At 41.8% G+C, this 27,262-nt stretch overlaps 2 protein-coding genes across 2 annotated transcripts; both read right to left on the reverse strand.

The window, feature by feature from the left end:
• Positions 1–884: 884 nt before the first annotated feature.
• LOC115726983 (probable disease resistance protein RPP1) lies at positions 885–12,447 on the reverse strand. Its single transcript, XM_048278014.1, has 9 exons — positions 11,862–12,447; positions 10,612–11,322; positions 6,941–7,349; positions 6,726–6,817; positions 6,536–6,626; positions 3,796–4,071; positions 2,290–2,853; positions 1,056–1,812; positions 885–994 (listed from the first exon to the last, which is right to left on the reverse strand). The coding sequence occupies exons 1-9, from the start codon at positions 12,362–12,364 to the stop codon at positions 885–887; spliced, it is 3,513 nt and encodes a 1,170-aa protein (XP_048133971.1). The 5' UTR covers positions 12,365–12,447.
• Positions 12,448–13,039: 592 nt separating this feature from the next.
• LOC115726996 (disease resistance protein L6-like) lies at positions 13,040–18,875 on the reverse strand. The gene is made up of 2 exons (XM_048278015.1): positions 18,346–18,875; positions 13,040–13,172 (listed from the first exon to the last, which is right to left on the reverse strand). The coding sequence occupies exons 1-2, from the start codon at positions 18,873–18,875 to the stop codon at positions 13,040–13,042; spliced, it is 663 nt and encodes a 220-aa protein (XP_048133972.1).
• Between the last annotated feature and the right edge of the window lie 8,387 nt (positions 18,876–27,262).

Here is a 27,262-nt window from a genome sequence, read left to right on the forward strand (position 1 = left end):
TTTCAAGCATGATATTTTCTAAAGCTTTTGAAGCTTCAATAGCTAGTTGTAAACACCACTAATTTTTGTAAGGAAGACATTTTCCATTAGAATATTCTTTTACACAGTGAAAGGATAAAAAAGGCAGCTTCACAATTTCTATACTCATTCAGCTGACAAATTATGACAAAGTCAACAAAAACAAATATCAACGAGAAACCCGAGATTCAAACTAGTCCTGAAATTGCTCCTTGACAATCCTGAATTAGAACAACTCCTGTGGATGTTTTCGTTCGGGATCTTCTAGCCATGGCCCGACCTCGAATTTACTGTAAACTGTTTCTGCCTTCCTTCTGCAAGCAGAAGATATCCCGACATAATTTCATAAGAACATGTTGATTTTAAGTCTTTTAGAAGAAAGATGGAAGAACATTCGAGGAAACTTGAACTTTACGTCGATTTAGTTTATCACGGACTTGATGTTTGAGGCTCAGTCTTGGCCGAGCTTGACTCCTTGTCTGTCCCTGATCTTAAACTTGCACCCACTTTAGTTGCGCCCTTTCCTGAAGTTGAACCTCTGCCCCTTCCTGGACACAAAGTCGACCCGCTTCGTGAACTTGACGCTAAGCCCCTTCCTGAACTAGAACTTGCGCCCATATTAATGGCGCCCCTTCTTGAACATGAACCTCTACCCCTTCCTAAGCTCAACGTCGCGTCCCTTCTTGCTCTCCTCAAAGTTGCGCCCTTTCCTGAAATTGAACCTCTGCCCCTTCCTGAACTCAAAGTTGCGCTGCTTCGTGAAATTAAAGATATGCTTCTCCCAGAATTTGATGCCTTGCCGTTTCCTGAAGTGGAAGCTGCATCCCTACCCCTCCTCGAACCTTTGCTATTTCTCGAACTTGACGCTACAAGCCTTCCTTCGATTCCTTCCTGGGTTGGAAGCACGTCCGGTCCCTCTTCCTCTTCCCGTTTTTGTAGGTGTTCTCCACAGTACTCTCTGTCTTCTCCTCGACCACTTTGAAATTCCACATTAGTTTTGAGGACTGCACAACTAAGAGGATGCAAATATTCCATGCTTAGAGAAGAAAGGGCCCCTTCATCCTCAAATTCAGTTGTAGCTTTGCAAGAGCTATCCTGATGTTCAACTCCTTCACACCTTTGGCAACTCGACCGAACGAATTCATTTTGGTTGGCGGGTTCCCCACTGTCATCCTTCTCCTCCTTTCTATTTTCCATACTCACCGCTTTCCCTTCATCGACACGGCCGGGGTACCCAATCCTTCCACCCCTCGATTGCCTCCTATTTCCTGTGGCCTCGACACATTCAGCATTGCCTGGCTCTGACCGGAAATCATCAATGGAGGAGGTGCCATCAGCTTCGCTTTCACCAACAGATGCAGAGTCGGCGTCTTCATCAGGATTTGGAACGTCCCACTCAGGCCCATCCTCGTCAGAATACACATCAGTCCTCATTGCCCATTCCTCCCTTAACATCTCCATCATCTCGTCATCGTACTCTCCCTCCCACTCACTGTCAACACCTCCCTCGACGTACAGATGAATTGATCCCCTTTTAGATGCAAGTAGCACCATTCCCTTCACTTGCTCATCACTCTTGACCTCTATGAGCAACTTGTGGTATGTACCAGGCGCCGTGTACCACATTCTCTTCAAACGAAAGCCGAAACATTTAACGTCGGCAATCAATCCTTTATGTGTCACTGAACCTGGGGCGACATCTTCGTTTTCCCTCTTTATCCCACCAACGAACTCAAAACCGTCACTAGACCTCTTTACCCCAAGGTGGAATCTGATTGCGAAGGAAAGTCCCGTCTGTGATGTAGCAAGTTCAACGTGTTTAAACCTTTCCACAATGCTTGTATCAAATCCAATACGCCACAGACATCATTCAATAGTTAGAGAAGATCTAGAATTAAGTACTTAGATGTCAATGGGATATCAGTAGTACTTGTTTGGTTTCTCTTTCATTAACTGAGTTTGAACTTTTATTAAGTACCTGATGTAAAAATCAAATAAACTCAATAATAATCGACCTAGGCTAGTCAAGATACAAGTCGTGGGTGTTTTGAATCAATGTTTTTTTTTTTTTTTCTTTCTATATCCCACTTTCGCTGGACAATCCTTTGGAAATGAGAAATAAATGCATTAGCAGAGCAGAAATTTTCTCTGATTTAGTGATAAAAAATAATCTACATATAATATCAAATGACTGTACTGGCAATACAAAGAACTAACACTGTCCCACACCGAAAAGGCAAGTAGAGATAAGTGATGAAGAAGATATCGCACCTTGTTTGATATGTTCGAAAGAATCTCCTCTCTATAACGCTTTAAGGACATTCCAATATCATATAGAGATTCACAATCTTTGATGGCGTCTCCACACTTATTTATTCTGACGACGCAATCATCTGGTATGTTTGTGCACGATGCATCAATCAACCATGTCAATTCTTTGCAACTAGTAACCGCCAAAGATTTCAGAGACTCTAGCTCGTCAAGGCCCTCGAAATTAGTAAGTACGCCGCAGCCGTGGATTCTCAGTTTCTCCAGGTTCTTCAAGTATGATAACCCGCATATTCTTGCCAGAGATTCGCACTCATGGACGCTCAAGCATTCCAATAATTTCGAAAGACCCACAATTTGTATCTCAACTAGCTCTGGACAACCATACACATACACTTCCCGTAGCTTCCTTAATTCCCAAGGAATGGATAATCTCTGAAGCTGTTGACAACGGCTAACAGTTAATTTCTCCAGTCGTGTAAATCCCTCCAGTGGAATGTCTTCCACTTCACACCAACCGATCACTAAAGTCGACAAATTTCTCCAACTCCAGTTAGAGGACGGAAGCTGCATGAGGGGTTTTGGGTCTAGGAGTCTCAAATCAAGCTCTTCCAGGCAAGGAAGAGATGCCAACTCTCGAGGTGCAGGGACGTTTAGCAAGTTTAATATCAACTTTTTCAGTCTAGATAACCCCCCAATCCAACTTAAATTGCATTCCGCGAGTAGGTTTGATTTCTTTGTAATCCAAGAGCCATCATGCAGTTGCAGTTCAACCAAATTAGTAAGGTTCGACAGATTTGGGACTGAGAGCAATGGCCTAGATTCAAGAATTAGACGAGTCAAACTTGTGGGAAGATCCAGCAACACCTGAATCGAATGACATCCCATTATATTGAGTGTTTGGAGGTGATGAAGCCTGTTGATTGTCCTTGCGATTCCACTAATACCGGTGTATTTTAAATCTAGGATTCTTAAAGATGAAAATTCTCCAATTCCAACGGGAATTTCACCTCTCAATTCTTGACGCCCAGAGAGATCCAGCACTTCAAGATTTACCAACATTCTGATGTTACTAGGTAAGTACCAAACTGAATGCTCCAAGAAGATGATCCAATATTCGATAAACACAATGCGCGTAATGATTTTAAATTTCCAATGGAGTTGGGAAGTTTGCTTATCCTCGTACATGATAAATCTAACTCTATCAACGAGGTTAAATTTCCAAGTGAGCCTGGGAGCCCTCTCAACCCAGGACATCTTCGCAATGCGAAGCGTTTAAGCTTTACCTGTGACATCCTAGGATTTTGGTAAATATCAACACAAGAAAATTAATGTTGTGGAACCCACCTTATCACTTAGTCACCCATAGTCAAAATTTTAGATTTTTCTCTCTCCTTTTTCTTCCTCTTCTCCCTCACGCTTGCTCTCAACCGACTTCCTCTCCCTCTTTCTTTTTCTTCTGTTTTGGCGTGACACCTCTAGGACTGCACACCACCATTACCGCCTCACCTCCTCCGACCTTCTCATCTTCCATCCACCACCATCCCAAGCCACCATCGTCGCCACAGCAGCATCGGGAAGCCCGAGCAGCCACAGCTTACTGCTCCCCTGTTTTCTGCCGCCCGAGCTGGTGTTACCGACGTTTACTGCAGCTACCGCTGTTCTGCTATAACCAGCTGCCATCCAGCCTTCAGCCACCACTCTTAGCCGTCTCTCGTCGTCCTCGCTACCACCCACCGCTGCCGGTTCTTCCGCGAGCCAGCCTGAGCAGCCCCGACGCCTCCCCTGTTTTCGACATCCCCTGTTTTACGCCTGCTGCTGCTCTGTTCAGATTTATGTTGCTGCAACAGTCCCCGGCCACCAGCATCGCCTCAGCCACCACCACACCCCTACCTTGACCTCCTCTGATCACCTCAAACCACCGTGCACCACCGGAAAAGCCGCTGCAAGTCCGAACCAGCTACTGCTCCCAGCTTGCCCTGTCTCGACCCTTACTGCAGCTGCTTCGATCCTGCTTCTGTTTGCCGCTTACAGCTGCTGCTCCGGCCACCGTGAACCACCGGCCACTTCTTTCAATATTCCTCGAGGTCTCCCAAGCCATCCTCCACCAACCGCTAGCTTCGAGGCCTCTCCAAGTCGTACGAACAGCCGCTGCAACACCCCAGCCGTGCCTGCTCTGTTTTTGCCTGAGTGCCCTGTTTTGGGCCTGAAACGCGGGCCACCGAGCTGGGCCGTGGCCAGGATTCTGGGCCGATTGGGCCGGCCAAGTTGGCCGAGAGCCTAGGCCACGTGCCGGCTCCATGGGCCAAGTTGGCCGAGTGTCCAGGCTCGTATGCCGGCTCCGTGGGCCAAGTTGGCCGATAATTTTGGCCCGTGGCCGAGGGACTAGGCCAATTTGTCCGAGAATTGGAGCCCATGATCCGATTAAATCCAAAGTTCGTGTCGCCGACCTACTTGCCTCGCGTAATTAACGGTGAGTCAACTTCTAATCCTTGCTTAGGTCGTTAATTACGTTTGGATTAGTTTAATTAGATTATTATGGTGTTTAGGTAGATTAATTATGGCTAATTTAGGTTAGAGACTCGATTTAGGTTAAATGGCCCTAATTAGTTACGTTAATCGGACTATGGCTAGTTGGGACTCGATTGACTGATTGACTAATTGATTGGCTTTGCTTGATCAAGAGTGAACAATAGGTCAAGGATGAGCGTGCGATTAATTGGTGATCGGGACTTAATTATGTATGACCGAATTGAATGTTCATCGTTGAATTATTTACCTACGCTCCATTATAATTTATGCGGATTAATTGATGAAATGCCTTGACGAATGGCTAGTTAAATTGATTGATTGGTTAGAGTTCGATTGCTTGATTTATGGATGCGAGGTCGCATGGATAACATATGCATTTGTGTGATTACTCAAAGAGTTTTGCTGTGTGAGCATATCGCGTGAGCATTTGACTAAATGCGGATTATAAACTAGTTATTTGCTGAGTATGCTTGAGTGGTCACACGATGGATTATTCCTGGCAAGTTCATACCGTGCCGGTCGTATGAGATCATACGACTTGTCGAATGCCCGTCGGTTCGTGCCGTGCCGGTCGTACAGATCACATGGATTGTCGGATGCCGGTCGTAGCTTGTGACGGATCGGAGCCCCTACGGGGATTCCTGATAGTGCCTTGTCGTGCCGGTCGTGCCGGTCGTACGAGTCATACGGGCTATTAGATGCCGTCGTCGGAAGTAAGGGACGAAGACTTGGTCTGCCCGTAGACACTACCGGTCGTAGTGTAAAGTCACACCGGTCGTGTGCAATTGGGCCGGATGACCGTTAATAATCGGATCACGTGTGGTGTCTGCGTATGCGATTGACATGATATCTATGGATTGTTATGTGTGGCATATTATGTTGAGTATTGTATACCGTGTGATTTTCAGCAAGTGAGTTGCATGTGATTGAGATATTTATATATCAATATGTGATTGACTGATAGGACCCTCTAGACGAATCAACGCCTTAGCCGGGCTTAGGCGTTGACTCACCGGGATTTATTTCTCACCCTATTGTGGTTAACCTTTTTCAGGTCCGAAATGATGGAATTTAGGGTTCTATTGGAATTGATATTGAGGGCTATGCTGACATAGTCCTCTACTTGGAGTAGATGTGAGTTGACCCTACCCACTTCGAAGTATGGAGCTAAATGGTGTATTGTCTTAATTGGATAAGACAAGTTTGTCAATAAAATGATGTTTTTGAATTAATGCATTTTCCTACTTGCATATCCCTATTTTATATTTTTTTCCGGGAATATTATACGTTTACGCATGCGTAGTTAATCTCATGGGTTGACAGCGTGCCTGGGACGCTATCCTTTTAACCCGAGGGACGAGACGACGGGGGTGCCGCGCGCTCGAGTATCGGGGCGTGACATTACTAGTGCCCCTATTTGTTCGGGCAAATCTGTAAGATCCATGCAACCATCAATCTCCAATTCAATCAACGATTGGAGTTCTCCAATGAAACTTTCAATTCTCTCTAGTCTGCTGCATCGTACAAGAGTCAACCTCTCTAAACCCAAGAATTTAGAGAAATCCGGGATGGTCCTCATGCCCACACAGTAAAAAAGAGATAGAACTTTCAAATTTTGCGCCCTCTGTAAAATGAATGGCATGTCAAGTGTAAGAACTAAGAGCTAATGCACAGTAACACTAGGATCATTAGACTAGAATTAAATCATGTAGTTTACCTTGATCAAATCCCATGCTTTCGAATCATCACTGAAGTTGTTCATGTGAAGTTTGAAAACAACAAGATGATCCAAAAACATATTGTCCACCCTAAAATATTGAGAGAGAGGCTCCCAAGAAATCCATCTCAACTTTGAACGACACTTTAAAAAGTCCCCAACAAAATTTGCATTTCTAATGTTGAGGTACCTTAGGTTTGGTAACCTTTCAACGTCTTCATTTGTGATATTTATGAAGCCATCTTGTCCATTTAACTTAAGCGCTTGAACCTTGTCCAACCTCTGCAAATAAAATTTTGCCATGGTTTGAAGAAGTTTGTCAACTTCCAACGACTACGTTTTACAAGTGGAATAGCCAAGAAAAAATTGATAAGCATCCTAAACAGAAAAGGAATTCTTACTTACCTCTTCAGTTCTTATGATTTGAAGGGCCTCTTTCGCAATCCACAATCTACTCTGCTTTCCAAGGTCATCTTGACTTTCTTCACGGACAATTTGCCTTCCCAGTGCTATGAGTTGATCATGCATCCAAAATTTATCATCGTCCAATACTTTTACCAAGCACCTCTCGGTGAGGACTTCAATTCCTTCTTTGGGATAAAATTGACAATCAGTCCACATATAAATTGCGTTGGTCTTGTTCTTATTGGAAAAGAAGCATGCTATATCGAGAAAAATTTGTTTATGATATTTGTCTAGATCATCATAGCTAATCCTCAACTTCTCAAGAATCTTTTTCTCATGTCCTTTCCTTAACTTTTCCATCATTTCTTCCCAAATTTCTGAGTTTTTCCCCTTAAGCAATTGTGACATCCTGAATTCCGATCCACTTTCGAAACTTTGAATAAATGAAAGGTCTCATTGATGTATTTCAGTCGAATCTCACTCGGAGTTGATCCCTCTCGAGCGGACTAACCAAATGGGAATGGCTAGCTAGGAAAATCAAGTACGTGAATCTAAGAACTTGACCTTGGATTGATTCTTTGGCCATGAAAATTGTCAAGGAAATATTCTAGACCAATATAGGCCGATCCTAGAATGATTAAGGAACGATTTGGATAATACCCTACGCTTGGATCACGGGTGATTCCGTTTGACCTCGTATGGGTTCCGAACGTCCCTAAATTATTTTCTAACGATCGTGTCCATCGGGACTAGTAATTGACCCTCGCAATTGAATGACAACCAAAGTCACTATGGCTCGAGAAATTCGTAAACGTGATTTAATCACGGGTCGATACGCGTAACTCCTAAAAGCCACCCGTTAGTTTGAGATACGCCGAAAATTCTATTGATCGAGATTGATCATGAATCAAGCTTCAGAATTTGACGTCGAATCTTCAGGGATTTCAATAAATAAAAATTTTGGACGTTTTCTCATCCTGGGTGCAATTCCTTCGCGGTTCGCCCCAAAGAGGTTCGGGGAAAGTAGATTTGGACTGGATATGGGAAAACACCCATTTGCCCTCGAAAAATACCCCATTTTTCACTTGGACCGAAGGGTATTTTGGTCATTTTTCCCTTTGGCCGAGTTTGACTAGTCCTTGTGGGGAGAAAATTTTTTTTTTTCTCCTCTTGACTTTGTGGACCCAATAATTATTCTTAACTTATATTAGTTATTATTTGGCCCTCTTCTTCTTCTTCATTTTTCAAGAACCCACTCTCTCTCTACCTCATTTTCTCTCTCTACCCCTCACCCTCTCACTTGGCCGAACTCCATAGCTCTCACTCTCCCTCACCGAAAAATTTCCCAAGCCTCGCCGGATTCGCCTTGGATCGCCGGAGCTCGGCTAACACCCGAACCACCTTGAACCACCGGATTTTTGTGGATTTTAGCCGAGCGAGGGAGTCGCCGGAGCCGCCGATTGGAACCAAGATTCTCCACCCGTTTTCTCGCCGAAAAATTTGCTAAAATAGTGGTAAGTTGCTCTCTAACCTTAGATTAGGTATCTAGGTTGCTAATAGACTATAGATTGAGTGGTTTTGGTGAAAAACGGGTTGGTTTTGTGCTAGTTCATGGAGTTAGCCGAAAATGCAAATGAAGGGAGGAGAGAGAAATGTGTTCTTGCATGAATAGTGAAGTCAAGAGGATAATTGTTTGGTCAAAGTTGGACTATGGTTACTTTATGCCTAACTAGAGTTACTTTATGCTATTATTTAATCATGGTTAGGTTAGTTATGGACTCTAGTTAATTTTTGAACCATAGTTAGATTATACTTTAACTATAGTTACTTTTTATGTGACAAAATGTTGTTATGCCATGGTGCTAATTAAATATGGCATTATTATAGTTTAGTACTTTAGTCATGAATTAATTGCATGTTAGAAAATTATTATTGTTCGGCCCTGATAAATTCCCACGTTAGTATAATTTTAATCGTACATTATTTTTATATTGCTACGTTAGCATAATATGGTCGCATGGCGTGGATTGGATTCTATGGTAGCGTGAATTAATCGGGTAGTCTGGATTAATCTTTGGATTAGTATGAATTAATCGGGTGGTCCCGATTTATTAATTCTCTAACGTGAGTGAATCATGTGGTCCCGTTCTATTATGAGAAAATATGAAGGTCGTATTCAATCAAGTCGTCTGAGGCCAAAGTGAGCCGTATTCGTCTGATTGTTTGAGACCGAGAAAATATGAGGATCGTATTCAATCAAGTTGTCCGAGACCAAAGTGAGCCATATTAGTCGATTGTCTCGAGATCGAGAAAATATGAGGGTCGTATTCAATCAAGTCGTCCGAGGCCAAAGTAAGCCGTATTCGTTTGATTGTGCGAGACCGAGAAAGTATGAAAGTCGTGTTCAATTAAGTCGTCCGAGACCAAAGTGAGTCGTGTTTGACTAATTGTCCGAGACTTAATCCGATCGTGTTCCTATGTGTCCGAGACCGAGATTTATGGGTCGTATTCCTCTGTGTTCGAGACCCTGGTATATATATATATATATATATATATATATATATATATATATATATATAGCCGTGTTCTATAAAGGTCCGAGGCTCAAGGTTGTGAACTTGTATGATGTCGGTAGAGTAACGTGGAATATTTTCAGAGTAACGTGGAATATTCTGGAGTAACGTGGAATATTTCTGGAGTAACGTGGAATTTTCGGAGTAACGTGGAATCTTTCTGGAGTAACGTGGAATATTTCTGGAGTAACGTGAAATTTTCGGAGTAACGTGGAACATTTCTGGAGTAACGTGGAATATTTTAGGAGTAACGTGAAATATTCCGGAGTAGCGTGAAATATTTTCGGAGTAATGTGGATAATTATACTATGGCCTGATGCGTTAAACGTGGGCCCCGGAGCACGTGGAACATTTTATTGTCAGACCGAGGCATGGAACACTGAAACGGGAGTAACGTAGAGTATTTGAGAAGGTGTGGGAATTTTCGCAGAAAGAATGGAATTTTCTGGAATTTAATTGTGGAAGTTTTTGGTAAAAAAATAGGGACTGTCGGAAATTGTTCAATGAAAATGTGTCTAGAGGTACTAGAGCCCTAATCTAGGATTAGGGGATAGCTTACTGAGATTTTATCTCACCCCGTCATGGTCTCGTTGTTTATTTTAGACCCTCCGCCGCAAGCATGAATGATCCGCCCGGGAGATTCGGTATTCCCCAAGGTCATGGTACCGGAAAAAGATGGGAAGGTTGTAGAGCCACCAGATGGGAAACAGCCACTTGAGCTTGACGAGGATGAGTTGGAGGTGAGAGATGATATAGTACCGGATAGCGAGGACGAGGCCTAGGGTAGTCGGCCTCTTGACTTTTGCTGGTTGTTTTATTTTGGATGTATAGTAGGCTTCGACCATGTAATCGTTTTGTTTTAGTGGTCATAGGCTTGTACAATGGCCTCCGAAGCCGTAGGTTTGGAAAATTGTATAGAACATGTGGATATGTATATAAGTTTGTTCTTACCGTCCCAAGTCATCGTGATGTTAATTGTTTCTGTACGGGCATTCGTTTTTGCTTCCGCATGAATTTGTTGGCCTTTGGATCCTGGAGAACTGTACATAAGCGTGGCTAGGTGGGATGTCGACGAGCTCGCAGGGTTCGGGTCGTGACAGCAATGAACCTATCACTTCAATAGCTAGAGGGAGCCCGCCCGTGCTTGAAACAATTTCACTTGAAAGCCCTTGATAATCATTCGAAGGAAAGCCTCGACCAAAGGCATGACGACAAAAAAGCTGAAGTGCATAGTCATCATCCATCTTTAGCATTTCATAGCACAAAAGTTCGCCTTTAAATCCCTCAACTTGCAAAATAGCTATGTTTCTCATTGTAATGATTATCCTAGATCCCGAATGTAATGAAGAATTTCCTATTAGTTTCTCAATGTGCTCTTTTTTATCAATATCATCCAAAACAACAAGGACTTTTTTAATTCTGAATGTGTCTCCAATCCTCCGCATTCCATGTTCACTATCCTCGACTCCTGCGGATTCGGAACCAACAATGTCAGATAGTAATTTATTTTGCAACTTGACTATGCCCTCCTTGGTTGCCGAGTTTTCTCGAACATCGTCAAGGAAGCTACAACACTTTCCAAAGTGGGAAGATAGTCGATTGAAGACGACCTTGGCCACGGTTGTTTTTCCAATCCCACCCATTCCATATATTGCAATGAGCCGCACATCACGATGGTTGACATCTAACAACTCTGTCAAGTGTCTTATCCGATCATCAAGACCAACTAAATTTTGAGGCAATAATTTTTGTCTTGTCTCCAGCTTCTCCAATACCTTTTGAACAACTGATTCGACAAGCTTTGCTTGGCTGCCATAAACAAAAGCACTTTACTTTGTTGTTTAGATTAATTTCATACCTACATATTACGCATGGGATTGCCAAAATTTGAACTTGAAAAGTCTAAAGTACATCAAGAAGGATATTTAAATACACCGAATAATCAATATAGGCTAATTTAGTGAATTCACTTCTTCTTTTTTTAATCATTTATGAATACAGAAATTTCTGAAGACTATAGAAATGGCTTACGCGATAGCCAAAGTTATCAAGTGGATCCTATATCGTGCATACACAAAATTTCGGCATATATAGCTCAGCCTAGAAAAACTTTCAGCACTTGTAACCGGAGAATCATGAGCAGAAATAATGTAGACAAATGCAGCCATGAGATCGATTTTTCCTGACCGAATCTAACCATCCTTGTGCTGTCTTAGACAAAGCAGAGGATGCAAAATTGAAAGATAGCAAACAATTCGAGGTAAAAAAAGAAGTCATTTGACGGGGTAACGTCGTATCCCGCAGAGCAAGAAAAGAAGAAACATGTAGGGATCTTAAAAGAGTATTACCTTTGATCTTTTTTCACGTTCCATCCCTTAATTTCATCAACTTCTGCAAGAGCTTTTCTCCACACCTTGATTTCATCGGGAAACTTGTTCTCGTGTTCCAGTAAAGCATCGCTATATCGTGGAGTCTTAAGCTTAACGTCCTCCGGTTCTACATCGAAAAAAATGGGAAAGACACTTTTTTTGCCTTCTGACTTAGACACGTTGTCTATTATGTGCGCAAGCTCATGGAGGCACCATTTACTGGAAGCATAATTCCTAGAGAATATGGGTATGTAGATTATGGAGTTGTTGATAGCACGTAGAAGGCTCCCACCAATCACTTTGCCGAAGCGGAGTTCATCTTCGTCCCTGAATACGCGGATTCCAGCATCTACCAACCCATGGTAAAGGAAGTCCGTAAATCCATGACGAGTGTCGGGTCCTCTAAAATTCAGGAACACTTGGTACTCACCTCCTAATGCTCGAGCAACATCACTACTCGTTCCGGCCTCTGAGTTTGCCATAGCTAGGGAGCTTATTGCTTGCAGATCTCTCTCCCCTCAAGAGATCAAAAGCTTGGAGTGGCATGGCCTGGCTAAAAAATGAACTGAGGTTTATAATATGAACGAATCAAGTAAGGGTCAATACCTTGAAAACTTGGTCGGCTCACTTCGTCAAGTCCGGTTCACTTTAAATCAAATTTAATTGTCTATTTCTCACCTAACGTTCTGCATTAGCAAGAAGACACCGGTGACGGTGTCCAAGACTTTTTAACAAGTTCGAAAATTTTTAATGACTCCTTTGGAGACCATAAAGGCCAATTAAAAGTTGTTCCTTTTTTTTTTTTTTCCATTTAGGATAAAGACATCGGGTTATTAAACATTTGCAAAACATATAATCAAGTCGATTGACTTTTTTTTTAAATGAATTCCTAAACTGTATACTTCTTTCTTTTTAGGTTGGTCCTTCTATTAAAATTAAGGATAAATGCACTAAAAGTCTTTAACATTATCACCAGCTCTAAAAATTTAAATAGTGCAATTAAGTCTTAAAATTTATCAAATTGATTTAATTGAGCCTTTCCGTTATCTCTGTCTAATTTCACTAACGAAAAGTACTAATGTGTTTTTGTTTTTTTATTTCTTTAAGACACATGGTGCCGACATAGCATGGTTTATTATTCTTTTAAAGAGAGATGCTTACGTTGCATCTTCTTCTTCCTTCGTCCACCATCTAGCAGTGTAGCGAAATCCAGAATTGTCGACTTTCTGCAATTGCGAGTTCAAGTCGTCCCAGGGGCTCGGAGGGCACAGAGTCAGCACCAGTGTGGGCCTGCCATTTTATTTCCAGTGTTGTTTTTACTTTTTAAATAAAATTTTAGTTTTCAAATCTAATTTAAATAAGATTTGCAGAAGAAAATATAAAAAAATGTCATATAGGAGACAGAAATTAATTTAAAAATATCAAGTTAGTCTCTTTCATTAGATGAATTGACAGTGTTAACAGAAAGCTCGATTGTACTAATTTGACATGATTTAGGACATGATTACTCTTTTTAAAACTTTAGGACTCAATTATACTTTTGTGATAAATTTTAGGACTTCTAGTGCACTTATCCCAAATTTAAATGGCAAAACAGCCCAAGGTGAGTCCCAAAGTCCAACTTCTTAGCTTCCCGCTTTTGGATGATTTCCCATCTTCGTCATCGTCTTTCGCTCCGCGTAGCTTTGAGCTCCAAGCCCGTGACTCCATTATCGCTTTGGATCGATAGTTGTTTGAGGAAGTCGACGAGAAGCTCGCTAGCGTTAACAGAGCAAAGACATAGCCATTGTGAAAAAAGCTTTGCAAGAACCTAACAAGACCCTCTAATACCATAATCACATATTAGAAATCACAACGACACATCACAAAATCAGAAGAAGAAGAAAGCTATAACCGAAGAAGAAGAAAGCCATGACCGATTTCTCTTACCTTTACGACATCGATTTTCCCGATCAACCTCTAGGTCCTACAAGTCATGAATGACATTTAGCAATATGTCATGACTACCCAGACAGTGTGAATGCTTTAAGAACATAATGAACATGTTAGCTTTGGTTATAGTATAATTCAATTCCTCTGTCTTAACATATCTCGATCGAACAAAGACTATGGAATATTTGTCAAGTCGCCAATTCAATCATATGCACAAATCTAATCGACATGCATTTATATGAGACATAAACATTTTATTCTCGATTACAACCCCGGCTAAGGATTTCAATGCATTGTCGTAACTAGATCACATAGGATATCATACCTTGCATGTAACAAGAAAATATATTCCATTTTGCGCACACATGTGGCTTTGTATGTGCATGAACTCTGACCATCAAGAATAGAGACGGATCAACGAACCGCTAATATGCGCACTTGTGAACCATAGACATCCAACACACAATTCAACATTGTGCCTCAGGTCTAAGGATTATTTACACAAGACTAAAGCATGAATGATTAGACATTAATCACGCTAAAAGCTTTCATGTCTCTAATCGTTCAATGCCTATCACGTTCGATGAACTTGTGCAGTATAAGCACCTGTGTTCTAACTCGGGCATCGCAATACCCAAGACTTATGACTCATCATTCCCTTAAGTATCTAATGCTCAATGGTGAAGTTAAGAACATACCGGTCTCAACAGGATCATTGATATCCATTCAATGATCCATCGACCGGGAACGGTTTAAAGATTCAGTCTAACTGTGAACCTGTCACACATATTCTCAACATCTCAAGAATAGGTCCAGTCACAACTGATCTTATGAAATTTATTCATATATTTAAATAATTGGACAAATGAATAAGTACGTTTTTGCCACTAATTAAGTAAGAAATTTGAAAGTACAACTGAAATCCCTAACATATAACTATCACATGGTTGCTTTAGGGCATATTTCTAACAAGAGCATCATCCATCTTAACCATCTCATATGGTATAATTTTACCTTCAAATCCCCGAACTTGCAGAACAGTTGTGTCTCTCGTTGTAATGATTGTTCTTGATCCTGAATGTAATGATTCATTTCCTATTATTTTTTTAATGTGCTCTTTATTATCAACATCATCCAGAACCACAACGATCGTGACATCCCGTGTTCCGACGCGTTTTTGAAGCCTTGAATAAATGAAAAGTCTCATTGATGTATTTCAATCTAATTTCACTCGGAATTGATCCATCTCGAGCGGACTAACCAAATGAGAATGGCTAGCTAGGAAAATCAAGTACGTAGACCTAAGAACTTGATCCTGGATCGACTCTTTGGACATGAAAATTGTCGAGGGAAGATTTTGGACCAATATAGGCCGATCCTAGAATGATTAAGGAACGACTTGGATAATACCCTACGCTTGGATCACGGGTGATTCCGTTTGACCTCGTGTGGGTTCCAAACGTCCCTAAATTATTTTCTAACGATCGTGTCCATCGGGACTAGTGATTGACCCTCGCAATTGAATGACAACCAAAGTTGTCATGGTTTGAAAAATTCTTAAACGTGATATTAATCACGGGTCGATACGCATAACTCCTAAAAGCCGCCCGTTAGTTTGAGATATGCTGAAATTTTAATTGATCAAGATTGATCGCGAATTGAGTTTCAGAAGTTGACGTCGGACCTTCGGGGGTTTCAATAATTAAATTTTGGACGTTTCCTCGTCCAGTGTACAATTTCTTCGCGGTTCGCCCAAAGGGTTCGGGAAAAATAAAATTTGGACTAGAAATGGGGAAATACCCATTTGCCCTTGGAGGAAACCCAATTTTTCACTTTGGCCGAATGACATTTTGGTTAATACCCCTCTTGGCCAAATTTTGGACTAGTCTTGGTGAGGAAATTTCATTTTTGCCCTTCTTGACTTTGAAGTCCCAAAATATCTAGCCCTAATATTATCCAACCTTTTATTAATCAATTTCTTGGTCTTCTTCTCCATTAATTCAAGACCACTTTCTCTCTCTAGCTCACTCTCCCTCACTTGGCCGAACTCCCCTTTGTTCTCTCTCTCTCTCTCACCGAAAATTTTCCAAGGTGCCGCCGGTATCGCCTTGAACCACCGGAGCTTAGCCTCCACCGTGAATCGCTCGGGACCACTGGATCTTTGAGGGTTTTAGCCGATCAAGAGGAGTCGCCGGAGCTGCCGGTTGGAATCAAAAACTTCTCCCGACTTCTCGCCGGAAAACTTGCTAAATTTGTGGTAAGTTGGTTCCTAACCTTAGATTAGGTATCTAGATTGCTAATGGACATTAGGTTGAGAAGATTTGGTGAAAAATTGGTTGAATTTGGGCATGATCTTGCTCTGGCCGAATTGATGAAGAGAAAAGAGAGAAAGAAAAAAATGTTTTTGCATGAATAGTGATTTTGCATGATGGATAATGGACGGCTAGGATTTAATCTAGCTTTTCTTGCTTTAATCCAACGGCTTATATTGAATCTTGCTAAGGAAGATTTATCCGATGTCCGAGATTAATTCCTGCTTAGTGGAGATTGATCGAGTGGTGGAGATTTATTTCACGTGAAGATATTTTAATCGTACGGCCCAGATTAATTGCCACGTTACTATAGTTTATTTCTATGGTACGTATTAAATATATGTTAGTGAAATTTTGATCGGACAGTAATTAATAATTGCTATGTTAGCATTATTAATATCGTGTGGCGTAGATTAACTTTTGTGGTGACAAAAATTAATCGTGTGTCCCGATTGGCCGATGGCTTGAGTGCGATTTAATCGGGTGGTCCCGATTTATTATTTATTCAACGTGAGTGAATCACGTGGTTCCGATCAAGTATTTATACAGTATAATTTAATCGAGTGGTCTCGATTGGGCAATTTAGGAAAATTAGAAAGATCGTGTGGTCCCGATCTTTATTTGGAGAAAAATAGGTGAGACCGGGTGGTCTCGATCCGCTAATCAGGAAATTTAGCAAGATCACGTGGCAAAGATTAATCGATCGGAAGGATTTAAGTGATTGTGGGGTATCGGACAAGCGATCGAGGAATTATTGTTGTTATATGGTCTTAAGTGGAATAATTGAGAGGAAATGTAGAATTTTACCCCGAAGCGTTATGACGCGGGGTTCGTATTTTTGTAAGACCATATTTAGCCCGACGCGTTATGACGCGGGCTCTGTTATTATTATTTTACCCTGAGGCGTTAAACGCGGGGTTGTGCTGATTATATTATCCTGAGGCGTTAAACGCGGGATAGTGACTTGATACGTTATTACGCGGGTCTGGACCATATAATGGCCTAAGGCGTTATTACGCGGGTCTGTCCCGATTATAGTACGGCTGATGCGTTAAACCCGGGCTTTGGACCAGCGTGGAATTTAATATGATAGCTTGGTGAGTTAAACGCGAGCTTTGGATCCACGTAGAATATTTATATTATAGCTTGAGGCGTTAAACGAGGGCTCTAGAGCAACGTGGAATATTTTATTTACAATCTGAGGAGTGGAATGCCGATGTGGGAGTAACGTAGAATATTTGGGAAGGTGTGCCAATTTTTGGAGAAAGAATGAAATATTCTGAAATTTATTTGTGGAATTTTTTATTGAAAGAAAAATTGTTGGAAATTGCTTACCTAGGACGTGCCTGGAGGTACTAGAGCCCTAACCTAGGGTTAGGGGCTTTCTTCTTGAGATTTATTCTCACCCCGTCGTGGGCTCTCTGTTTTAGACCTTTCGCCTCAACAATGAACGACCCGCCTCAACAATTTGGGATTCCCTGGGATATGGAAACCGTAGTGATAGAGTACCCGGTGGGGGAGGACAAGGTGTACTATAGGCACGTTAGTACCATTTGGGTGGACACCGGAGAGCTCTTTTGGATGACCCACACGTACGTGGTGTAGACGTACCGCCACGGGGATTTGACAGTGTGGGCCGACCGGGCTTCGATATTCCCTACGATAGTGTTGGGGAATGGGACCCCACTAGCGCTCCACCTCCAGATGGCGTAGTGGTGCACCCCGACGCTAGTCTTGATGATGTGGAGCCTAGCTTAGAGGTCGTGACGCTTGAAGAAGATGGGGAAGTTGTGGAGCCTTTTGATATGGAGCAGCCTCCGGAGTTGGACGAGGACGAGCTGGCAGCCATAGATGAGATAGTGCATGATAGTGAGGACGAGGCTTAGGGTAGTTGGCCTCTTGACCTTTGTAGAGCGTTTTGTTTTGGAAGTGTAGCGGGCTTTGACCACGTAATCTTTTTGTTATAGGTGGTCATGTTTGTACAATGGTCTCTGAAGCCCTAGGTTTGAAAGTTTGTAACAACTATGTATATATGTACATAAGTTTGTTTTTACCATCCCAAGTTATCATAGCGTTGTTGGTTTCTGTACGGGAATTCGTTTCTGCTTTCGCACGTGTTTGTTTTTATTTTGTGGGCCTTTGAATCCTGGAGAACTGTACATAAGCGTGGCCGGAGAGGGGATGTTTCGAGCTCGCAGGATTCGGGTCGTGACAAGGACCTTCTCAAGAGTATCATCCATCTTAAGCATCTCATATGATTCACGTTCCCTCCCTTGATTTCATCCACCTCTGCAAGAGCCTCTCTCCATGCCTTGACTTCGTCGGGATAGTTGTTCCCATGTTCCAACAAAGCATCGCTGTATCGTGGAGTCTTAAATTTAACATCCTCAAGTTCCACGTCGCAAAAAATGGGGAGGATGCTTTTTCTATCCTTCAACTTAGATACGTTGGCTATTATGTGCGCGAGTTCACGGAGGCACCATTTGCTGAAAGCATAGGTCCGGGAGAAGATGGATATGTAGATCATTGAGTTATTGATAGCACACAGAAGGTTTCCACCGATCACTTTGCCGACGCGGAGCTCATCTTCGTCACTGAATACGCGGACTCCTGCATTTACCAAGCCATGGTAGAGGTAGTCCGTGAATCCGTAACGGGTATCGGGACCTCTGAAGCTCAGGAACACTTGGTACTCCTCTCCTGTCGCTCGTTCAACATCGCGGCTCGTTCCTGCCTCTGAGTTCGCCATAGCTAAGAAGCGTATCACTTCCAGGTCTCTCTCTCTCCTGAAGAGAAAAAGGGGCTGGTGTCTGCGTTGGCGACTATTCACCCGTGAAGGTGTCCAGTACTTTCGCATGAGTTTGGAAATATTCAAAGATGCCCAGGGAGTCCTTGGCGACCATAAAGGCCAATCAGAGTTTCTCCTTTTTTGACCTTTTCCTTTTGGGATAAGGCAACCGCGTCCCTGAATTATCGCTCGGGTCTTTCAACTTTTTTTTTTTTGTGAAACCAGGTTCTTAAATTGTATTTATTTTTCTTCTTCTTTTTCAGAATTGGTCCTTCCGTTGGAATTATAAATGGGTATATACTAAAATGGCCATCAAATGCTAACGTTGTATCTTATGAGTCAACTATAATATAGCAAATTATTATCAAAATTTACAAAATTTAAAAACCTGGAAAAAAAAATTAACATGAGCGGGGGAAGGATAGTCTCCGCCCTCGTTCTGATCTTCAGCAAGAGTCGACTCTCACCCAGATCCGAGCCAACAATGCAATTGCCTAATTATATAGGCGAAATGAAAAGGAGGGTAAATGCATTTGTCACGGGTTTCATGTATAAATTTGGTTCACTGGAGAATGAATTCGTCTTCAGGAAAAACGATTGCAATTCAGAATGCAGTACAAAACTAGCTTCACGTGGAGACGCATGCCTTTCTCCGACAATGAACCTCTGTTTGACTCTAGCATAGCATTCCTTTCAAATCGAAGATGTCAAGGACATTAAATGTCATGGGCAAGATTGAATTTTGGATGATTACCCATCTCTGTCAACTTCGAGCTCCAAGCCTGCGACTCCATGATCGGTCGCTTGGATTGAGAGTTGTTTGTGGAAGTCGAGGAGAAGCTCGCGGTTGACCAACATTCCTCTCCCCACTGTTGACAGATATGCGGATTGATTGCCAATCTCGGTCAAACATGGAAAGGCAGCAGATTGCAAGGAATCAATCATGATATTCCGGGATGAATTGTGAATCAAAAATTGATTTAAATTGATCTTATTATTCTTTCCTTTTTTATATACACCTTTTGTATTATAAATGTAGACATACAATTGTAATTCCAGTAATACATTGAAAATCTTCTCCTTCTTCTTCATCTTGTTACATGGTATCAGAGCACTCTACGATCCTAAACCTAGCTTCCGCAAACCTTGATTCTAAAGTGCTAATCCTCGCCATCATCCCCTAATCTGTTGTTGCAAAATCTAACCTGCAAAACAGCGTCAGCACTCCGGCGTGGAAATCAGCATCCAGATAATCAAGCCACAAGAAAAACCTTTTTTTTTTCGTTTCTACCTTATCGATACCATGGCAACAAATCCAACTTCAACCGAAGGGAATCAAAATATAGGAAACACAAACCTGGAAGATGTCCCTCGGTCGGAGCAACTTACTGAAGAAGTGCGGAAAGAAGATTCAGTGCAAGTTCAGGCTCAGTCCACGCAAACCGTTCAGTGGATGCCTTTCCAGGCTTCATCGCAGCACCCTGTACAATGGGTACCGATTCAGGGTTCATACAACCCATGGGTTTATGGACAACTGCAGATGATCTATCCACAAGGGCCTGCGAACTATGTTTTCCAACCGGAAGGAAGCCCACGATCAAGTGACGGGATAGAATCTGGAGCAAAAATTCCTATCTCGGGACAAGCCTCAAACCCAAATATTGCAAATGCGAGTTGGAGCCCATACACGGCACCACAACCCGGAATAACGTCCTCGGGTCAATCGGCGGATCCGAGGAGCACCGGTTTGGGTGGGAATCCCTACCCGACTTCTCGACCCGGATTCGCGCTGTTTCCTTTCCCGGTCATCACTGGCCGCCCGGAACCCGGTGATCCCCTGTACACCGGTACAGCAGATTTCCCAGCAACTCACCGGTCCAGAGAATTACTCGACATGGGCAAGGGGACTCCAGAGGGCGCTCGTAACCAAAGACAAAGAAGGGTTCCTTGACGGAACCATTCCGACTCCAGTAGACGAACGCCAAGCTCGACTCTGGAACAAATGCAATCAACTTGTCCGCACTTGGATTGGCAATTGCATAAGTTCAGAAGTCGCGGCCGGTCTGCCCTCGACGGAAGATTCTCAGACGATGTGGGAAAACATAAAAGAAATGTACGGGAAGCTCGATCGGGCCAGAATTTTTGCAATTACTCAGCAATTATTAGAATTGAAGCAAGGAAATTCGTCAATTAAAGACTGCTTCAACAGGCTGTCTGCGCTCTGGAACGAACTAGAAGCGGTTGAAGAGAAACTCGATGGTCCCGAAGCAACCTTGAAGCAATACAAGGAAATCAAGGAAAGGGAAAAAGCGACGCGTTTTCTACTCATCCTCAATGATGAGTACCTGGCATTCCGGACACAGATCCTCGCAATGGAGTCGCCTCCATCTATCGGCCGAATATATCAACTTGCAATCCAGGAGGAAAGCCAAAGATGTGCTTCCTGTTGACACCTAAATTTTGATTTTTAGTAAATCATTCATTTAAGTATAAAATGAGAATTATCATAATTCTCACAAAAATTAATTCTCATGCACTGCATATTTACTTTTTGTTAGTCATGCATATCATTGCATTCGGGCCAGAGGCAAAGTAATTGAGCTCAATTTGACAGAGGATTGGACTAGGAATCAAGAAGGAGTGTGTGCCAAAAATTAACAAGGTTATTGGAATAATTTTGAGCTTAAATCAGCCCATTTACTGTTTAATTTGGGAAAATCCTTTTAATTAAAAATGTCCATTAATTGAAAAAAAAAAGGGCTTCATAGATGAATATTTTGTCTCCGGATCAAATTGCGATTATCACAAGTTGAGGGACAATTTTGCAAATAATGAAAATAACACGTAAACCCTAGCTCACCATTATAAATACACACGTAGGGTTTACATTCGGTGGGACTTCATTCAAAGCACGGCCATTGTTGGAGGAGGCCACACAATTGTCATACACGGCCACGTGAGAGTCTTCATCAAAGAGCTTCGGTCTTCATCGAGAGCTTCATCCAAAAAGAACACGCCTAAGAGGAGAAGACTCAGACCATCAAGCTCTTTCTCTCGGTCAAAAAAGCAACAAGAAGAGAAGTTTTCTTTTCATTGTTTTGTCCTTTTATGTATTAGTTATTTGCTACGTGACACTCACAGAAAGAACTTCCTTTTGGTCTTCCTTTGCAATGTTCACAGGAGGCCACTTCATTGATAAGACACGGCCACGCAAAAGAAAGGGTTTTTCTTTGGTCTCCACATGAAGATTCTGGGCAACGAAGCAAAACCAAGAAAAACGTGAAGGAGGAGGGGAAGCGCCACATGTCCAAAGACACAAGACAAAAAGAAGGACTCCAAATGGTGGTCCACAGATTTTCCAGTGGGATTATTCAACAAATTAAGAGCAAGAAAGAGAACCACGTTCAGCAAAGTTAAAAGGTTCTTCTGGTCATCGTTCCTAGTCATCCACGATGTGTCAAGGTGACCACTGCAGGTTGACCTCCCAAAGCCATTGAAGTTGATCCCGTGGAGTCCCATTCGTCTGCCTCACTGTTAACTCATCCATCTGCTGTTCGGTTGTTGAACAGCTCTTGTTCCATGATAGATCGGCTTGAGTTCACTCATATTTTGATTCAAATCTTTGCTGCAGATTTTGGGTCGTTCGGTAGGCCACTTGAGGAATATTTTTATTGCTGTTTCCAGAAATCAAGCTGCTGTCCAGCAGCTTTGTAGCTACTGTTTAGCCCTATTTGAGGTTTACCCAGCATTGTTTTTTTATTGAAATTCAATTGCTAACTTGTGTGCTATTTGGTGCTAGAATCTCTTGAGGGTTAGAGCTCAAATTGGACTCGAACAGGGGGTGTTTTTGGATGAAAATCCTAGGCTGCACTGTGCTGGAAATTTGGTTCAAAAAGGTACGAATTTTTGAAACTTTTGATTGCATAATCATGCTTGTTTACTTAGAAACTTGCATTAATGTTCTTGTACCAGCTTGAGCATACCTGATTTGCGATTAAAGTGGGAAAATTCAAACCTTTTCTATCAAAGTCCATGATTAGAACCGAAAACTGCATTGCCTTGTATGTAATTCTGATTTTTTTTGAGTTTATTCAACTTGTTCATGAGATTGATTGAGCTTTGCGGTACCTTGGGAATTAATTAAATTTGGTTTGAAATTTTTTCCTCAAGATAACAAATTGTTCAATTTTTAAAGATCAAATTGGATAACTTGAAAAGATAAGAATCTTGGGTGGATAAAATCTGTAATTTTCGGCATATACCCCCTCTTGGCTGAATTGGATGTGTCAGTGGATGAGCCTTGGTTTAAATTTTATTCTTGGTGGATTGGATGATTTTATCTCTTGCGGATATTCAATGCTATGGATCGGATGTACTTGAATCAGATAATTATCTGGATTTTCGAGAATTAACTGAATTAGATAATATATGATCTGTCTTGGATAATCATTTGCTTTGAATGCTTATCATTAACATTTGATTTGGTTGGATGGATTGCTAGGTTGTTATCTTATCTTATCTCTCACTAATTTTTCTGAGTTTATTTGATTAGAGATAAGATCTGAATTCGATTGGATAATTGTCCAAAATTTCGAGAATTATCCGAAGTTAATTTCTAGATCTTAAAGATAATTTTCTCAAATTAAAATTGAACTTTGGATGAGGAAAGGTGGACCCCAATCTCACAATTTTGGCCACCCCTCTCATATTTTCGAAAATCCAAAATAAATCAACTCATTTTTATATTATTTTTGTCGTTATGCTTGTTTGTTTTGATTTGTTATAAAATTTGCACATCTTTAAACAAACATGCCCATAATATATGCTCCCCTATGTGCCTAGACCCGTCGGAAAAATAAATCGCACGCCTTAGCCACGATCTCGTGGAATGGGATGGTGATTTAGTATAGAAATTCGTGTTACGCCCTTTGGCGAGAAGGGATGTTGTTTTTCTATACACATATCCGCATATTGGTTGGAATCCTCGAGGATGTAGCGGATAAAATCTCGCTCTAGCCCGGATCTTTGGGAATGAGAGGATTTTTTGAAAAATCGGAAATTAAAAGGTATATTATGGGTATTTTTGTTTATTTTTGTTCATATTTTTTATTGCTTTTGAATGTTTTCTTTTATTACTGAAAATACCAAAAAAATCATCCTCTGGGCACTTAATATATAGTCTTCATGTCACATTTTTCCAATTAATCATTGAATTCACATCGATCAATCGGAAAGGCTTTTTCATGAAATTGGTACCGAAAGGGCGTTAATTTTTCAATTAGCGTAACCAAGTCCCCGGACTCATTCTCTCTAGTTCGTAGAGATAAAATAGTTCTCCCGCTATTTTATATAGGTTTCTAATCAACCTACCGTAAATGATTAGTGGCGGCTCCGATTAAATATTTTCTAAGTTGCGATTCGGTAGGACTTGGGAGGGTTCGAATTAGGTTAGTTGATTTAATTAATCTAATAATCCGTTAGTCTAAATTTTAGGTCGCGACACTTCCTCAGACCACGAAAGGAGAAGCGATGGTGTCATCCTCGGAGCTCAAACAAACCAGCGATGGAGGGCACCAAGCGAGAGGCTGCAGAACGAAAGAGAAGGGAAGAGCACTTTTGGGTTTCACAATGGGAACCCTAAAAGCCTGACGAGTCACACAGAAGGCCACGATCCATTTGGGCAATCGGACGGCTCAGGTTTTATCCGGCTCTTAGCCGAATCCGACGGTTCCCGCAATGCCACATCAGCATATTTTTTCCCCAAAACCGATGGCCAGAATTCTGCCACATGGTTAGATAGAAAAAATCAAAAAAATAAAGGGAAATTATATTGCGATTTTTGCAGGCGCCCACACCATACAATGGAAACTTGCTAGAAGCTCCATGGGAAACCAGGTGGAAAAGAAAAAAGGCCAAAGGAATCAACGGTACATCAAGTTGCTGGGGTCAATCAATCGGTATCTTATGAACAATACCAGCAACTAAGGAGAGCTCTAAAACTCATGGAAGTGGATGACAAAAAAGCTAGCTTCTCAGGTATTTCCTATTGCTTGATGAACTCAATTATGAGTAGTGCATGGGTGATTGATTCAGGGGCTAGTGATCACATTATTTGCGATGATAGTCTATATTCCTTTGTTTATGAAAAACATGATTCATCCACGTTCGTACGACTCCCAAATGGAAACACCACTCCTGTCACAAAAATTGGCATAGTTGAACTCAGTCCCCACATTACACTTCGAAACGTCCTCTATGTCCCACAATTTACATTCAATCTCATTTCTATTTCTAGGGCATGTGAGGATAATTCCTGTCTGGTCATTTTCAATTCTGATAACTGTCTATTTCGGGACCTTTCGATTGGCAAACCAATGGGCTTGGGTAAAGTTTCGGAAGGGCTATATTTCTGGACTACATTCCCAAAGAATTTTCTTTTTCCTCATATTTCCCATAAAAGGCAATCACTATGCAATTCCAATAATAAAGTTTCCATTCTTCATCAGCGTCTTGGGCATAGTGCTTCTTATCCTTATCCTCAATGTCAGATTTGCCCCCTAGCAAAACAATCAAGAATTCCTTTTCCATCAAGCAATACTCGCACAACGAGTATTTTTGCCCTTATACATGTTGATGTTTGGGGACCATATCACACTCCGACTCGTGATGGGGCCAAATTTTCCTTACGATTGTTGATGATTTTTCCCAAGCTACATGGGTATTTCTTATGCAATCGAAGAATCAAGTCTTTTCTAAATTGAAGTTCTTTCTCTTAGTATCAAAAAATCAATTCGGAAAATCTGTTCAAAAAATTCAAACAGATAATGGGAGAGAATTTTTCAATCATGACTGTGAAGATCTTTTCTCTTCCCATGGAATTTTACATGAGAGTACTTGCACTTACACCCCTCAACAAAACGGTGTTGTTAAAAGGAAACATCGTCATATTCTTGAAGTCGCTCGTGCCCTAAAATTCCAAGCCTCCATTCCCGAGACTTTACGGGGTGATTGTGTGATCACAGCTACTTACTTAATTAATCGCATGCCTACTCGAGTTCTCGGTGGTAGGAGCCCTTTTGAACCGCTTTATGGTAAGAAGCCCGAAACCAATCACCTTAAGGTTTTCGGATGTCTTTGCTATGTTACAAATGTGGGTCCACGAGATAAACTAGATCCACGTGCTCGTCCTTGTATATTTATGGGATATCCAACTTTGCAAAAGGGATATCGTATATATGACCCATCCTCTGGAGAGTTTTTTGTCGCGAGAGACGTCATCTTTCATGAAGAAGTTTTTCCCTTCCAGGAGATGGAATCTTCAACTGACAACAAAGAATCGTCCTCACAAAACAACAAGTTCTTATTAGAAGAAGAGCTGATGCCAACTGCGCAATATCAAATGGCTATACCGACGAATGTACCAACTATTTTTCCAATGATTGAGAATGACGTTCCCTCAACCAGCCACATTGGCACTTTCACCCCACCTACTGAGGAAGAAGTTTCACCATTTATAGGACATTTCTCTTCGGACATTGCAGATAACTCCGAATCCGAAAGATCTCTCTCTCCTACGATCGAGGAAGTCGCGCCACGGCGATCGGGCCGGATTACCCATCCCCCCATATGGACTAAGGATTATGTATGTACTTCATCCTGTACAACAGGTACTCCATATCCTATTTCTTCCTATGTATCTTTCGAGCAATTATCCCCGGATCATAAGTGTTGCGTCGGCCGTATTTCCGAGGTTCGGGAACCAAGCTCATATCACGAAGCCGTTCGTGACCCACGTTGCGCGAAAGCTATGGAGGCAGAATTAAAAGCCTTGGTTGACAATCACACATGGGATATAGTGCCATTACCCCATCATCATAACCCAATTGGCTGCAAATGGGTGTACAAGATTAAATACGGGGCTGATGGGTCAATCGAACGATACAAGGCAGGCCTCGTTGCCAAGGGGTTCACGCGAAAAGAAGGTTTCGATTACTACGAAACTTTCTCTCCGGTAGCTAAGGATGTCACTGTCAGGTCCTTCCTATCTGTTGCTGCCATCCGTGACTGGGAGCCGCATCAAATGGATGTTCACAACGCATTCCTTCATGGCGATCTTGATGAAGAAATCTATATGGACATTCCGGAAGGATTACGGAGACAGGGGGAGTCTAGAGTATGTCGTCTCCGGAAATCCTTATATGGGCTCAAGCAGGCTTCGCGACAGTGGTATGCAAAATTCACAGCATCTCTCACCGGAGCGGGTTTCACACAATCGAAGCATGACTACGCCTTATTCATGTGGAAAAAGGGTATGTCATGTATATATCTGATAATCTACGTGGATGATA

The sequence above is a fragment of the Rhodamnia argentea genome, chromosome 4 (genome assembly GCF_020921035.1).
Source record: "Rhodamnia argentea isolate NSW1041297 chromosome 4, ASM2092103v1, whole genome shotgun sequence".
NCBI lineage: Eukaryota > Viridiplantae > Streptophyta > Magnoliopsida > Myrtales > Myrtaceae > Rhodamnia > Rhodamnia argentea.

Bases quoted from the DNA above. Each gene is read 5' to 3' on its own strand.
- LOC115726983 (XM_048278014.1), bottom strand. From the start codon at position 12,364: ATGGCAAACTCAGAGGCCGGAACGAGTAGTGATGTTGCTCGAGCATTA. The intron at 7,350-10,611 runs GTCACGACCCGA...ATCGGAATTCAG, and splicing joins GAAGTGATAGGTTCATTGCT to GATGTCACAATTGCTTAAGG. The intron at 6,627-6,725 runs GTACCTCAACAT...TCAATATTTTAG, and splicing joins GAAAGGTTACCAAACCTAAG to GGTGGACAATATGTTTTTGG.
- LOC115726996 (XM_048278015.1), bottom strand. From the start codon at position 18,875: ATGGCGAACTCAGAGGCAGGAACGAGCCGCGATGTTGAACGAGCGACA. The intron at 13,173-18,345 runs GTCCTTGTCACG...ATAAAATGGCAG, and splicing joins TGGATGATACTCTTGAGAAG to GCCCACACTGGTGCTGACTC.